Source organism: Oncorhynchus kisutch, linkage group LG1 (genome assembly GCF_002021735.2).
Source record: "Oncorhynchus kisutch isolate 150728-3 linkage group LG1, Okis_V2, whole genome shotgun sequence".
NCBI classification, from domain to species: Eukaryota; Metazoa; Chordata; class Actinopteri; order Salmoniformes; family Salmonidae; genus Oncorhynchus; species Oncorhynchus kisutch.
The window spans coordinates 52070521-52088018 of NC_034174.2; the positions used below are offsets into that span (position 1 = coordinate 52070521).

Sequence of the window (17498 nt, forward strand, 5' to 3'; positions counted from 1 at the left end):
ATGTCAGCTACTACAGTGACTGAAATGACTGCAACACTTAACAAAGAGCTGCAGTTAGTTTCAGAATGGGTGGCAAGGAATAAGTAAGCCTTAAATATTTTGAAAACTAAAAGCATTGTATTTGCGACAAATCATTCACTAAAACCTTAACCTCAACTAAATCTTGTAATGAACAATGTGGAAATTGAGCAAGTTGAGGTGACTAAACTGCTTGGAGTAACCCTAGACTGTAAACTGTCATGGTCAAAACATGTTCATAGTAGCTAAGATGGGGAGAAGTCTGCCCATAATAAAGTGCTACTCTGCCTTCTTAACAATACTATCAACAAAGCAGGTCCTACAGGCCCTAGTTTGGTCGCACCTGGAATACTGTTCAGTCGTGTGGTCAGGTGCCACAAAGATTGACTTTGGAAAATTACAATTGGCTCAGAACAGGGCAGTACGGCTGGCCCTTAAATGTACACGGAGAGCTAACATTAATGATATGCATGTCAATCTCTCATGGCTCAAAGTGGAGGAGAGATTGACTTCATCATTACGTGTTTTTGCAAGAAGTGTTGACAAGCTGAATGCACTGAGCTGTCTGTTTAACCTACAAGCACACAGCTCGGACACTCATGCATACCCCACAAGTCATACCACCAGAGATCTCTTCACAATCCCCAAATCAAGAACAGACTATGGGAGGCGCATAGTACTACATAGAGCCACAACTACTTGGAACTCTATTCCACATCAGGTAACAGATTCAAGCAGTAGAATCTGATTGAAAAAAACAGATCAAAAGACACCTTAAGGAACAGCGGGGACTGTGAACACACACAGGTGCAGACACACGCACACGCAGACATACGCATACGCATACATGCACTAGCACACAGGCACTAGCACACGCACATTGTAATATTGTTGTATGGTGGTATCATAAATTTTGTGTTGCAGATATATGGTGGTGTAACAATGTTATATGATGTACTGTTTTATCTTTTGTTTTATGTGTAATGTAAGTGCCTTAATGTGTTTGGATCCCAGGAAGAGTAGCTGCTGCCAGGGGATCCCCAATAAATACAAATACAAATGGGGATTAAATAAATTATTATCTAGCCAAGTTCTTCAACTCCTCCACAGAGTTGATCACAGACTAGAGTTTTTTTTAATGAACCTCTGACTCCTTTGAGTCACTAGGCGTCAAAACTTAAAACATGTTCATTCTTAAACCTTTTTAATAAAACGTGAACCAAATACAGACATTTACTCATTGCTGCTGATCAAGATGGCAGCTCAGCAAGAAGAGGCATGTGCCAATTGAATCTCAACAAGGAAACAGATGGTGGTTGTTTTATTAAAAAGTATGGATTTCAGCAAACAAAGACAGGCACACAACAACAGAGTACAAACATATGTACACGGTAAGGGTTTAAGAACTTACATGTTTGAAGAGTCAAAGCATATCGACTCCAAGGAGTAAAAACTCTAGTCTGCGCTCAACTCCATGGGTGGCAAGGAATAAGTAAGCCTTAAATATTTTGGCAGGAGTTAAGGTAGGAGTTAAGGTACTTGGCTTCACCATATCATGCAAATAATGCTTCAATTTATTAAAATGATACTGACCTATTAAAATAATACAATTTGTTTATAGTCTATAATATAATTTTGGAGGGCTATGGTTCCTGTTGGACTGTAGCCTAATTGGTCCTTTTGGACAGATTGGTTTGCATGTCCCAAACAACCCATCCCCTTCTGCTGAGCTACAGTGGGCTGGCTATAAGAGCTTACTCAAGCACTCACTGTTAACCATCCGGCAACACCATACTATGAGGATATGTCAAAACACTTTTTTCCTATTCGAGGGGGTATTCCTATGCAAGTTCTGACCTCAACGGCTGTCCATGAGCACATATTAAACTGTAGGCTTATTATCTAAGGAATACTAAATTCATTGTAATTGGGTTATACTTTAGTTTATAATGGCTTTTACAATGCTTCGGCCGGTGGCAACTCACCCCTTCTCCTCCTACCCTCCTGATCTCAACATGATCTCGGACGACGAGGAGAACCGCAGCGAGAGCGACGGCAGCTCTGACCAGAGCTATGAATGCTGTGCCTCTTCAGATAAGACTTGTCGGCAGCTTTCCCGCATGGTGGGAGTCGGTGGGGTTGTTGTGGTCAAACAGCGCAACACAGCCAACGCCAGGGAGCGAGACCGGACCCAGAGCGTCAACACCGCATTCACCGCGCTCCGGACACTCATACCTACGGAGCCGGTGGACAGAAAGCTCTCCAAAATTGAAACGCTCCGGTTGGCGTCCAGCTACATCTCACACTTGGCCAACGTTCTGGTGCTTGGTGACGGGCGTGAGGATGGGCAGCCGTGCCTGAGTGCAGTGTACCGCGCGCAAGGACATGGAGAGAGGAAGCAACCCAGAACTATCTGTACCTTTTGCTTGAGCAACCAGCGAAAAGGGGTAAGCGTGCATGACAGTGCTATGTCAAGTATGAATTCCAAATATATTTATACTATTTTACATAGTAGACTAGACAGGCAGCATGGCACCCTTGACAGCCTAGTAGTGTACAGTGCCTTCAGAAAGTCTTCATACCCCTTGACGTATTCCAGTTTGTTGTATTACAGCCTGAATTCAAAATGGATTACACAAACAAACTATTCTCACCCATCTACATACAATACCCCATAATGACAACGTGAAAACATGTTTTTCGAAATGTTTACAATCTTATTGAAAATGAAATACAAAAATATCTCATTTATATAAGTATTCACACCCCTGAGTCAATGTTTGAATCACATTTGGAAGCGATTATAGCTGTCTTCTGGGTAAGTATCCTAGAGCTTTGCACACCTGGATTGTACAATATTTGCACATTATTCTTTTTAAAATGATTCATGATCTGTCAAGTTGGTTGTCGATCATTGCTAGACAGCCATTTTCAAGTCTTGCCATAGATTTTTCATGCCAATTTAAGTAAAAACTGTAACTAGGCCACTCAGGAACATTCAATTTCGTCTTGGTAAGCAACTCCAGTGAATGTGTTTTAGATTATTGTCCTGCTGAAATATTAATTTGTCTTCCAGTGTCTATTGGAAAGCAGACTGAACCAGGTTTTCCTCTAGGATTTTACCTGTGCTTAGCTCTATTCCATTTCTTTTTATCCTAAAAAACTCCCAAGTCCTTGCCGATGACAAGCATACATAACATGATACAGCCACCAACATGCTTGAAAATATGAAGAGTGGTACTCAGTGATGTGTTGTGTTGAAATTTGCCCCAGACATAGTACTTTGTATTCAGGACATAAAGTTGATTTCTTTGCCACATTTTTTGCAGTTTTACTTTAGTGACCTTATTGCAAACATGGTGCATGTTTTTGAATATTTTATTCTGTACAGGCCTCCTTCTTTTGACTCTGACATTTATGTTAGTATTGTGGAGTAACTACAATGTTGTTGTATCCTCAGTTTTCTCCTATCACAGCCATTGAACTCTGTAACTGTTTTAAAGTCACCATTGGCCTCATGGTAAAATCCCAGAGGGGTTTCCATCCTCACCGGCAACTGAGTTAGGAAGGACAGCTATATTTTTGTAGTGACTAGGTGTAATGATACACCATCCAAAGTGTAATTCATAACTTCAACATGGTCAAAGGGATCTCCTTTAAAAAAATATATATATGTTACTATAAACTGGGTGGTTTGAGCCCCAAATTTTGATTGGCTGAAAGCCGTGGTATATCAGACCGTATACCATGGGTATGACAAAACATGTATTTTTTACTGTTATAATTACATTGGTAACCAGTTTATAATAGCAATAAGGCACCTTAGAGGTTTGTGATATATGGCCAATATACCACGGCTAAGGGCTGTTTCCTAGCACTCCTTGTTGCGTCGTGCCTAAGAACAGCTCTTAGCCATGGTATATTGGCAATATACCACACCCCCTCAGGAATTATTGCTTAATTATAGTCTACTTTTGTTGCATTCAATATCCTCTACTAATAGTATCATGTTTAATTAACCCTAGACTTGTTTTGATTGGCCACTTAAAATTAGCATTAGGTTTGTAGTCTAGTTATTCCAGTATATCCAAAGAAATAAATGTCAAACATAGTTAATGTCACAATGATAATATGGCATAAAAACATTACTAGGACGATAACAAAATACTTTCTTGCCAGGTCACATGAAGATTCTTCATAGTAGGTATCCATCAGTTCAGCTTCAATCTGTCAAACATCTTCTTGAGAGAAAACAACCGAATGGCAAATTATCCCGTTTGGGACGTCATGTATTTATTCATTTCATTTTCAGTTTGCTAAGATATCCTTTAAATGAAAAACTGAGGAGGGGCTTGTTGATATCAATTACACATACACAGTCTCAGTGCTTAAAAATCCTTCTTTAACCTGTCTCCTCCCCTTTATCTACCCTGATTGAAGTGGATTTATCAAGTGACATCAATAAGGGATCATAGCTTTCACCTGGATTCACCTGGTCAGTCTATGTCATGGAAGTCATTTTTTGTCTAAAAAAAGTGGTTAAATATGTGTTAAACATTTTTTTTTGGGGGGGGGGTTTCCTCATCTTTCTTATTCTGTATTGCTCAGATAAAGTCCAAACACTTCAAAACAAACTTCCTTTAGAATTGTTTTTTGAATATCTGTTTTTCCATGTTATTCAATGCATTTCTATGGGCTAATTGCAGTAAGGCCAAATTCAATGTTTCATCAAATACATTTTTATAGGCTCTTCTTAAGCCAAAGACAAATATGCATGTAGTATTCATGTTTTGGTTGCAGATGTTTCCAACCACAGAATTTTCAGGACAGAAATCAATTCTGATGTTATTGCAACTTTTTGGCCTAACATGATATTTGTTTTTGCAGGGGAAAGATGGTCGGGGTTGTCTGAAAATGCGTGGAGCCAGTGCACTACGAATGAGCCGAAAATAGACGGCTCTCAGACTTCAAGGATTGTTGAATTCAAGTCAGCACCTCAGGGAAAAAACTCTAGCTAAAACACCCACTGTACATATACCGACACATAGGCCAGAATGCCCTCCAACTTTGGGAAAAGACTGTCAAAAAGACGCGTTTCAGGAATTTGTTTGTGTGAGAAAAGGCTACTCCTCTCTGCCGCAATGCTGGTTATGGAAAATGTGATTTTGGAGGAACATTGTCATAAATGACACTTTATTTGGTTGCCTTTTCAACATAATTTCAAATTTTGCTTTAAAATTCTATTTTTACATAGTTGTCCCTAGTCTTTATTTCAGCCCCTCAATACCAACAATATTGTGGTGTTATTTTGATATAACTTACAAAATGTCTACCAACAAACAGATTTTTTTAAAGATAAAGTATGTCTGGGAATTTCCGATACAGTTTACCTTATCCTTCAGCAATGCTAAGGAATCTTTGCTAAGGAAGTGCGCGAGATAGGGCCTTTCCAAAATTTCTGAGATTGGCCAACCAAAGGCCTTTTGAGCCTAATAAGGATAGGACATGTCAGTGTGTGAGGAAAAACATGAATCACTCTGAAACATCACGCTCTGAATTTGCTCTAAAAAGTTCAAGGGAAAACAGGAAAGGCAACATGAATAGTGTCGGTAGATCTTTTGTCAAGACTAATGATTACTCATGGAAACTATCAAAACGTATGGCATCTTGCTGGACCGATGCCCAATATCAGGCAAAGATGGTAAAAGCCAAAGGTAGTGAGTTGAACAATTGGTAACACTTTAGTTAAATCCTGCACTTTAGTTAATGCTTTATAACCTGTTTCTGTAAACACATATAGGAGCCTCTATTAATGTCTTATAATAAGGCTTAAAAATGTCATGTCTCTATCTATGAGTTATTTTTGAGGTTGGTTCAGTTTCAGATCGATTATAACATTTTTTTTATCATGGTTTTCGATTTCAGTTTCTAATATTAAGTGTTACATTAAATGCACTATGCATTATGTGGGTTGAATGCTGCAACACAGAATAACACAATTAATACAAGTCAATGGATGGTTGTGACTGCCCATTACTGTTTATCACTTAATTGACCATCATTTATTCAGATGAATTTCATAAAATAATTGTTTTACTTGATGCCTTTATTATTTCAGTCATCATCTTATCTCTATAGAGCAGCTGCCTCTGCAATCTGACAAAATCACGATTTTAGTAGTTCTTCAAAGTAAATAAGGCATACTTTTATGACTGCTGAATAACTATCAATCGCTTAGATCATGCATTTTCAGGCTCATGAAGCAACTGCTTCACTTCCCTCTCCATCGCGCGTTCTCTCTTCAGTCTCCGTGTCTGCGCCGCAAAAGTTTAAATTGAACCAATGTCGGTCAATTATTTGTTTAAGAACCGAAAAAATATGTTGGTTTAATTGCTCAGCACTACTATATATGTATCAACATTTCCACTGACTCAAACTCATTATGAGATGATTAAAAGACATTATAAAGGGGTCAGTCATGCATTTTCAAGACAATGATTATCACATAATGCATTGTCTCTGTTGGCTTAAAGTAAAGTGATACCAATTGAACAAATTCAGTGTTTGAGTTTCAGATCCATGTCTAGCAATTCGCAAGTCTGCAGTAAAGTGCACTTAGAGTATAAACCATTCAATGGTTTTGGCTTATTGAAGCTGTATTTCAACAGCTGCAGAGGATCCCAGGAAGCAGTAAGCTGCAGGGCTTTAACACTGGTGTGTTTGAGTAAATCTTGCTGGTTTTAATGCACATGTGCTATTAATTAGTCACACCTAATATCACCTAGCAGCCTGTGTTGAGCAAAACACAGCTGCTGATATGTTAATGGCGTAAATCACAACTCTCCGGAGCTGGAGAGGTATGGAGGGGTCAGAGAGCTGTGTGTATGTGTGTGGGTGCGTGTGTGTGTGTGTGTGCATGCCTTTGTATGTCTGAGTGTGTCAGTGAGAGAGAGAGAAAGAGAGTTTATAAGAGCTGAGTTATTGTTTTTTAAAGCACCTCTAAACCTGTGTAAGATGAGATTTAGTCATTTCTTTAAGTCCTCTGTCATAAAGCCAACTTGTAATTTCAAATAGATTTATATGATGTATTTTCCTCATAACACATTGACATTGTTTGAGTGGTTGGTTACCTCAACTCTGATAATATAAGGCCAATAAAAGAATATCAGTAGCCTGGTTGTCTGTCTGTTAAGCCACTCCTTGTACTCCATGTTATGTGCCGTGGAGTGGAATGTTAGCTAAACAGACTGGCAATCAGGCTACAATATCACAGCTCCCATTACCAGATTTGGAATGTTGTCATGTCTCCACAATTACTACGTTACTGTAAATGGCAAGTGTTACAAAGTGGCATTGTTGTAGTTACAGCCACAACCCATCAATAATGTACAATTAATTGTGCACTTGCATAAAAAGCACCCCCAGTCCCTTCTCCACCTGCTGTCCAACAGACCTGGGTTCAAAAACTATTCAAAATCATTTGACATACTTTAACTGGGCTTGATTGAGCTTGCCTGGCGCAATTGAATCAATAGAATAGTCGCAAAGATGCAAACCCCGTCCACCTGGCACTCCAGGCAGACTAAAGCAAATGCTTTAAAGAATATTAAACATTTCAAAACACTGTCAAAACGGGACTAATTAGAAACTGCTGTTTGACTGAGCTTATTCTGTAACTCTGGGTCTTGGGGCCCACTAGGGCCCCTTCAAATGGCTCCCAGAGGCCCCCGAGGCAGGAAGATGTCACGGAGGAACAGGAAGGAAAAGCAGGAACAGCCGACCCGGCAAAGGCCCTCCCTGTGGGGCCAGCAGGTCCTGGGTCAGTGCCAGTCCTGACATCAGCCTGCAGAGCTGGGGTCCAGATGTCCAGCTTCTAATTTTAATTAATGGGTGGGAAAGCCTGGCATTCCATCATGTATTATAGTCCAGAGGAATGTACTGTTTCACAAAGTCCCTAACAGCTGGTAAGGTTATGAGAGAAAATGTGTTACACTGTTACAGTACAACAACCTGCAGGCTACTGTAACACCGCCTGGTATGGAGGATGCTGTTGTTACTTACCTTTATTATTAAGTTGACATTTACAGCAACAGCCTGTATGTATGTTGTTGAGAACAGAACATTTGACTGCCATTGAGTTGAGACGGAATAAAAGGAAGATATACACTTTAAAGTAAATTGTCTTGTCAAAGGAGTCCCCATGCAGCAGTTACTCAATTCCTGTCCAGCAACATGCTAGACATTTGCTGAGGGAACCATGGGACAAATAGGGCTAATATTGTGATACAGTTCCCTCCACCATGCTTCGACCAAAATAAACCCTTTTTGTGCCTTATCTCACACAATCCACAATCCCCCCCGTTCAACCTAAAGCTTCCTGTCCAACCTGCATGTCAGAAGAGCTAATCGCCTTCAGACACGCACTGCAGCCCTTTCATGAGACAGGGCCTTGGATACAATGCTTCTGATTTTTTATGATGTCATGATCCTTTTTTTCCGTGGAAGAGGGATGGGAGTGTGGGGAGCAACTGAATCCAGCCAAGCGGGCCTAACCAGAGCCAGACAGAGGGAGTGAAACAGTGTGTGTGTGTGTGTGTGTGTGTGTGTGTGTGTGTGTGTGTGCGTGCCTGCATGGGTGGGTGTGTGTGTGCGCCAGCGTGGGTGTGTGTGTACTGTAGGAGCGATACTGTTGACACACTCTCCACCCGGTGGACACACTGGGGGCTATTGTTTCCCTACAGTATGCAAAGGGAGGAAGTGAAGGAATGCCCTGAGACATTAGCCTAGAGACAATGTCAGTCTGCTGGGGCCAGGGCCGGGCCTTGATTGCTGTGTTTCCCTGGCTCCCGCTCCTGCCGCTGGGCGGGGTCCTTAATGCTGAGGTGAAAAGGCGGCTAATTTCGAGCCCGATTTCTCCCATCAAAATAATAAAACAATATGAGTGCGCAAGCAGCCCTTCAGGAGGAAAGAGGCTTCCATCCTTAGTAATCATCCATCAGGGCGTAATAGTTCATTATTGTTTTGAGCAGGAGCATGGGGTCACTGGGGGTCAAGTGCTTGTATAATATCAGAAACTGTATGCACAAAACACTCTCAGAGTAGCACTGCAGATCTAGGATCAGGTCCTCTTTGTCCATGTCATCTTATTCATTATGATATGATATATATATATCCTAGATCAGCACTTTTAGGAGCTTTATGGATACGGCCTTGACTTCCATCTACCATAAACACAATCCTATGAGTCCTCTGTAAGTTAAATGAATAACTCAGGGCATGGCTTGTCTTGTTTAGCATTCTCTCGCTCTCTCTCTCTTGTAAACATTACTTGTACCTATCTAATGGTTTCATCACCACAAATGTGTAACTCTGTGCTTGTTGAGGCAAAAGCTTACAGTATGTAAATCACCCACTCTAGAAATGTATTAAACTACTTGCCATACCCTCAATGACCAACTATTTTCTGTATATCCTAACCTCGACATGAGATGATCTAAATGACTTAAAGGAATGAGTTCTCAATATGTAAGTTGCGGTCTGAGTCTATTTTGTTTTCACTCAAGACGGCTGACACTTTCACACCTTTCTCCAATGTTTGTGAGTGTGTGCATTTAATTTTTGTTTTTACAGTAGATTGGAAACTCTTCTGGCGAACTGAGTGTAGACGGCTAGATGTCTGAAACTTAAAATGTGGCCCATATTTCATTTTGAAACCAGGAGCAATTGTTAGGAGGATATCCTCAATCAAGGACCCACAGAGCGCAATGAATAGCCTCACTAACAGAAGCACGCTGACACATAACCTCTGGGACCGACATGTAAACGTTAGGCTACCTACATTGGAAAGAGAGGAGCTCCCCCCCTAAAATAAAAAAAACACATAATCTGGGATACTTTCTGTTTGTTGTTTTTAAAAGTGGTCATTTTACCGTATCCAGTCAAACCCCTATATGCATATCTGAAACATCTGCAAGGCCTGGGTGACATTTCATATGGATCCAGTCTAGCCTAACCATTTTGAAGTGGGAAGTGGCAAGCAAGACCGAAAGTAGACAGCAACACAACCCGCATTTACAACTGTGTGCAAACACAGGTTCAGTAGGTGTACTATAGCCTTTCTGTAACTAACAGTGAGAACTTTCACAGATGCAAGTTACATATCGCCCCCTTGGGTTGAAAAATATATAGGGAGTGGGGTGTATTTGTTTTATGCTTTTATTCATTTCTCTTCAAATTTATTTACATTTGACTGTTGTCTGTTAGATGTCCAGATGCCTCTTGAAATACAGTTGAAGTCGGAAGTTTACATACACCTTAGCCAAATACATTTAAACTCAGTTTTTCACAATTCCTGACATTTAATCCTAGTAAAAATTGCCTGTTTTAGGTCCATAAAGATCAGCACTTTATTTTAAGAATGTGAAATGCCAGAATAATAGTAGAGAGTGATTTATTTCAGCTTTTATTTCTTTCATCACATTCCCAGTGGGTCAGAAGTTTACATACACTCAATTAGTATTTGGTAGCATTGCCTTTGAACTGTTTAACTTGGGTCAAATGTTTTGCGTAGCCTTCCACAAGCTTCCCACAATAGGTTGGGTGAATTTTGGCCCATTTCTCCTGACAGAGCTGGTGTAACTGAGTCAGGTTTGTAGGCCTCCTTGCTCACACACACTTTTTCAGTTCTGCATACAAATGTTCTATATGATTGAGGTCAGGGCTTTGTGATGGCCACTCCAATACCTTGACTTTGTTGTCCTTAAGCCATTTTGCCACAACTTTGGAAGTATGCTTGGGGTCATTGTCCATTTGGGAGGCCCATTTGCGAGACTTGTGGAGGTCTTGAATTTTTTTTCTGATGTCTTGGCTGATTTATTTTGATGTTCCCATGATGTCAAGCAAAGATGCACTGAGTATGAAGGTAGGCCTTGAAATACATCCACAGGTACACCTCCAATTGACTCAACTGATGTCAATTAGCCTATCAGAAGCTTCTAAAGCCATGACATCATTTTCTGGAATTTTCCAAGCTGTTTATTAAAGCCAGAGTCAACTTAGTGTATGTAAACTTCTGACCCACTGGAATTGTGATACAGTGAATTATAAGTGAAATAATCTGTCTGTAAACAGTTGTTGGAAAAATAACTTGTGTCATGCACAAAGTAGTGGTTAAAACCGAGTTTTAATGACTCCAACCTAAGTGTATGTAAACTTCCGACTTCAACTGTATCTGGGTAGTTGCCATGTGGCCAAAACAAAAGTGAAAAAATAACTTCCTCCAAAATGATTGTCAAAACATAGTTACAATAAACTATGTCTAAACAACTCAAAATGTTATGTGGCCACTTTACATTTTTTTGTTCATATCCTATTTAAATTAACCATTTAATGCATTAGTACCTTGCATTTGGCCTCTGGTATGACATTACAATTCATGTTTATATATATATATATATATATATATATATATATATATATATATATATATATATATATATATATATATATATATAGAGAGAGAGAGAGAGAAAGGTTTAATTATGCCAAAATAGACAAGAACATTTTATTTGTTCAGATACTTCTGTCTTACTTCTGTCTTTAAATCAATAATCATATTCATATTTCCTTGTTTAATGACGATAACCAAGTGTCTATTACATTTTGGGTAAGATTCACAGTATTTTCACGAAACCTAGACAAAAAGCAATTATCTTACTTGTGTATTATTATAAAGTTACCTGTCCAAGACAACACCTTTTTTCCTTTAATTTATTGGCGTCACCCTGCAGGACTTTGTGAATAAAGTAACTCTCCCGATAATTTCAATGCATTTTTTAAAACAAAATTGCTAAATAAAAAGGTGCGTGAACTACGTTTACCCTCCACAGCACCACACATTTCTACTGTATATAAAACACTAGTTATAAGCACTAGTTATGGGTAGTTAGTCCTGAGATTCGTGGGGGGACAGGTAGCAGGAAAATACACTCACCTACCTGGCACGATACATTATTAGTACTCATGCACACAGACCTCCAGTGTCATCAGAAACAAACAGCAAACACATTCATAATAATAAATAATACATAATATGTTTTCAGGACACCCACAGTCTCAGCCAACTTTATTGCTTCAGTCAAACTGTATTTCAATCTTTCCGTCTTTCAGTTGACACAGACGCTTCAGTTTGTGCCTGTATCAGTATTATCCTCTCCTCACAGAGAGAGGGAGTCTATGAAAGAGAAGTAGGGGAAGAGAGCATGAGAGACAAATAGTCTATCAATGTTGTTCCTTTTTCCGATGATGACGTTATTAGATAAGGCGGGGCTTTACCTAGCAGAGACTTGTAGATGACCTGGAGCCAGTGGGTTTGGCGATGATTATGTAGCGAGGGCCAGCCAACTAGAGCGTACAGGTTGCAGTGGTGGGTAGTATATGAGACTTTGGTGACAAAACGGATGGCACTGTGATAGCCAGCATCCAATTTGTTGAGTAGAGTGTTGGAAGCTATTTTTGTAAATGACATCGCCCAAGTCGAGGATCGGTAGGATGTTCAGTTTTACGAGGGTATGTTTGGCAGCATGTGTTAAGGATGCTTTGTTGCAAAATAAGAAGCCGATTCATGATTTATTTTTGGATTGTCCACATATTCTAAGTCAGAACCGTCCAGAGTAGTGATGCTGGAAGGGCAGGCAGGTGCGGGCAGCAATCTGTTGAAGAGCATGCATTTAGTTTTACTTGCATTTAAGAGCAGTTGGAGGCCACGGAAGGAGAGTTGTATGACGTTGAAGTTCATCTGGAGGTTAGTTAACACAGTGTCCAAAGAAGGGCTAGAGGTATACAGAATGGTGTCGTCTGCGTAGAGGTGGATTAGAGAATCACCAGCAGCAAGAGTGACATCATTGATGTATACAGAGAAGAGAGTCGGCCCGAGAATTGAACCCTGTGGTACCCCCATAAAGACTGTCAGAGGTCCGGACAACAGGCCCTACTTCTCTGAACTCTGTCAGAGAAGTAGTTGGTGAACCAAGGCTGTTGAGTCTGCCGATAAGAATGTGGTGATTAACAGAGTCAAAAGCCTTGGCAAGGTCGATGAATATGGCTACAGAGTAACAGTAATGTCTCTTATCGATGGCGGTTATGATATCGTTTAGGACCTTGAGCGTGGCTGAGGTGCACCCATGACCAGCTCTGAAACCAGATTGCATCACAGAGAAGGTACGGTTGGATTTGAAATGTTTGGTGATCTGTTTGTTAACTTGGCTTTGAAGACCTTGGAAAGGCAGGGTAGGATAGATATACTGTGGGTCTGTAGCAGTTTGGGTCTAGAGTGTCTCCCCCTTTGAAGAGGGGGATGACATCGGCAGCTTTCCAATCCTTGGGAATCTCAGACGATACGAAAGAGAGGTTGAACAGGCTAGTGATAAGGGTTGCAACAATTTCAGCAGATCATTAGGTTGAACAGGCTAGTGATAAGGGTTGCAACAATTTCAGCAGATCATTTTAGAAAGAGAGGGTCCAGATTGTCTAGCCCAGCTGATTTGTAGGGGTCCAGATTTTGCAGCTCTTTCAGAACATCAGCTATCTGGATTTGGGTGAAGGAGAAATGGAGAGGCTTCAGTGAGTTGTTGTGGGGAGTGAAGGGCTGTTAATCGGGGTAGGGGTAGCCAGGTGGAAAGCATGGCCAGCCATAGAAAAATGCTCATTGAAACTCTCAATTATCGTGGATTTATAGGTGGTGACAGTGTTTCCTAGCCTCAGTGCAGTGGGCAGCTGGGAGGAGGGGCTCTTATTCTCAATGGACTTTACAGTGTCCCAGAACGTTTTGGAGTTTGCTACAGGATGCAAATGTCTGCTTGAAAAAGCTAGCCTTTGCTTTCCTAACTGCCTGTGTATATTGGTTCCTAACTTCCCTGAAAAGTTACATATGACGGGGGCTATTCGATGCTAATGCAGAACGCCACAGGATGTTTTTGTGCTGGTCAAGGGCAGCAGGTCTGGAGAGAACCAAGGGATATATCTGTTCTTAGTTCTACATTTTTTTTAATGGGGCATGCTTATTTAAAATGGTGATGAAGGCCCTTTTAAAGAATACCCAGGTATCCTCTACTGACGGGATGAGGTCAATATCCTTCCAGGATACCCGGGCCAGGTCGATTAGAAAGGCCTGCTCGCTGAAGTGTTTTAGGGAGCGTTTGACAGTGATGAGGGGTAGTCGTTTGACCGCAGACCCATTACGGATGCAGGCAATGAGGCAGTGATCGCTGAGATCTTGGTTGAAAACATCAGAGGTATATTTGGAGGGCAAGTTGGTCAGGATGATATCTATGAGGGTGCCCGTTTTTACGGATTTGGGGTCTTTTGTGTGAGATTGAGGGCATCAAGCTTAGATTGTAGGATGGCCGGGGTGTAAAGCATGTCCCAGTTTAGGTCACCTAGCGGCACGAGCTCTGAAGATAGATGGGGGCAATCAATTCACATATGGTGTCCAGGGCACAGCTGGGGGCAGAGGGTGGTCTATAGCAAGCGGAAACGGTGAGAGACTTGTTTCTGGAAAGGTGGATTTTTTTAAATAGAAGCTCGAATTGTTTGGGTACAGACCTGGATAGTAAGACAGAACTCTGCAGGTTATCTCTGCAGTAGATTGCAACACCACCCCCTTTTGCAACACCACCCCCCCAGTTCGATCTTGTCGAAAATGTTATAGTTAGGGATGGAAATTTCAGTTTTTTTGTGGTCTTCCTATGCCAGGATTCAGACACGGCTAGGACATCCGGGTTGGCAGAGTGTGCTAAAGCAGTGAATAAAACAAACTTAGGGAGGAGGCTTCTAATGTTAACATGCATGAAACCAAGGCTTTTACATCATGACATATTGGAGCCCTGTGTGAGGAATCTAAGAAAAAACTAGGCCTTACTGTTGAATTCAGTCCATGTGAATTGTGTAACAAAATACATTATACACAAATAGCGATGTAGGCAGGACAAAGTGGAGTGGCGTGTGTGTGGTTCCTTTTCATCCAGATACTAGTAGGGAGAGATTGACTCTTGTGTTGTATATCAGATGAAAGGTCAGTGTGTAGGGAGGTCAGAAACCTGACCGTGTGGTTCAAGGACAACAACCTCTCCCTCAATGTGATCAAGACAAAGGAGATGATTGTGGACAACAGGAAAAAGAGGACCGAGCACGCCTCCATTCTCATCGATGTGGCTGCAGTGGAGCAGGTTGAGAGCTTCAAGTTCCTTGGTGTCCACATCACCAACACACTAACATGGTCCAAGCACACCAAGACAGTCGTGATGAGGGCACGACAAAACCTATTCCCCCTCAGGAGACTGAAAATATTTGGCATGAGTCCTCAGATCCTCAAAAAGTTCTACAGCTGCACCATCGAGAGCATCCTGACTGGTTGCATCACTGCCTGGTATGGCAACTGCTCGGCCTCCGACCGCAAGGCACTACGAACGGCCCAGTAAATTACTGGGGCCAAGCTTCCTGCCATCCAGGACCTCTATACCAGGCTGTGTCAGAGCAAGGCCCTAAAAATGGTCAAAGAATCCAGCCACCCTAGTCATAGACTGTTCTCTCTACTACCGCACGGCAAGCGATACCGGAGTGCCAAGTCTACGTACAAGAGGCTTCTAAACAGCTTTTACCCCCAAGCCATAAGACTCCTGAACATCTAATCAAATTACACACCGCTGCTACTCTATTGTTATCATCTATGCATAGTCACTTTAATAACTCTACCTACATGTACATATTACCTCAACTAACCAGTGCCCCCGCACATTGACTCTGTACCGGTAGACCCTGTATATAGTCTCAATATTGTTATTTTACTGCTGCTCTTAATGACTTGTTACTTTTATTTCTTATTGTTATACACATTTTTTAAAGTAAGCATTCCATTGTAAGGTCTACTCTTGAGGCGGAAGAAACACACACCTATTTAGGAGAGGTGCTGGCTAGCGGAGTAATAACCTAATAACCAGACAAGCAGTCGAAACATTGGATATTAGGTTATTCAATTATTGCATCTGAGCTCCTAGTGTGCTGCTCACCTGTTGTATTCGGCGCATGTGACTAATAAAATTAGATTTCAAACCCCTACTCCCTTTCTCTCCCGCTTTCTTACTCCCCCTTTTATTTGTACCACTATGCTCCATACTTGCTTCACTCTTCTCCATCACTATCTCCTACCATCTCTGACCTAGTCACCGCGCAGCCGTGCCAAACCGCCGCCACACAGAGTCAAATTGGATTGTTTGTTTATCAACGATTGATACCGGAGCTCCGATCAGTATCTAGCTATCAGATTATGTTGCCTTTAAATAAATAATGATGTGTCTAATTGAACACATTTTTGAAGTAGCAAAGACATAGAAGTTGCTTATGTGGAAGAACTTACTGACATTGTCAAAATCTAATGACAGCAGCTTTCTTCTGTCTTTTTTGTCTTCTATGATATCACTTTGAAGGTGCATGCTGCCACCTATTATGCTGGAGTGTGCGATCAATATCTGCCTAATTCTATAGTACTAAGAAAAGAAAAGAAATAAAATAAATCCCTACTAACTTCTACCCCCACCCCCCCATAAAAACTCCCAAGCCCCCCAATCCATTAAACTTTATCTTGTTCATGCTGAAACAATCCACCCGTAGGATTATTCAGCATGTCAACAACCATTGACAGTAACATCTGTTCCCCCCAATAACTGTTTTGCCATATCCACTATCACCTTCAACCTGGCACTTCTGCCTACCACAACCCGAGTCATGTTGATAACCTTACCAATGAAAGCTATGAAGTTAACTTTATTGACTATCAGGGTCCTTTAACATAGCACATTCATGGTCGCCAGATTCCCGAACAAGTCTCGAAACCATGCCAGAATCAGCAGAAGCACCAGGTCCACTTAGTACAGGAAAAGCCATGGAAGCTCCATCAGTCCGCACTGTAGTTCCACCAATCTATCTTACAGCCTCTGCATATGATACATCATGACTGATTCTATACTGAACAAAATGAAACGCAACATGCAACAATTTCAAAGATTTTACTGAGTTACAGTTCATAGAAGGAAATCAGTTCATTGAAATCAATTCATTAGGCCCTAATCTACGAATTTCACATGACTGGGCAGGGGTGCAACCATGGGTGGGCCTTGGAGGGCATAGGCCCACCCACTTGGCAGCCAGGCCCAGCCAATCAGAATAAGTTTTGCCCCACAAAAGTGCTTTATTACAGACAGAAATTACTCCTCACGTGGACTGAGTGGTGGTCTGCGGTTGTGAGGCCGGTTGGACATACTGCAAACTTCTCTAAAATGACGTTGGAAGCAGTTTATGGTAGAACATTAAATTCTCTGGCAACAGCTCTGGTGGACAAGCAATTGCACGCTCCCTCAAAACTTGAGACATCTGTAGCAATGTGTTATGACAAAACTGGATATTTTAAAGTGGCCTTCTATTGTCCC

The 17498-nt window shown here is 41.2% G+C and overlaps 1 protein-coding gene across 1 annotated transcript; it reads left to right on the forward strand.

Annotated features, from left to right (window-relative positions):
- The first annotated feature begins 1808 nt into the window (after window positions 1–1808).
- Window positions 1809–8191, forward strand: LOC109891533 (transcription factor 15-like). The gene is made up of 2 exons (XM_020484086.2): window positions 1809–2465; window positions 4906–8191. Exons 1-2 carry the CDS (start codon window positions 1968–1970, stop codon window positions 4969–4971), a joined length of 564 nt encoding a protein of 187 aa, XP_020339675.1. The 5' UTR covers window positions 1809–1967; the 3' UTR covers window positions 4972–8191.
- The last annotated feature ends 9307 nt before the right edge of the window (window positions 8192–17498 follow it).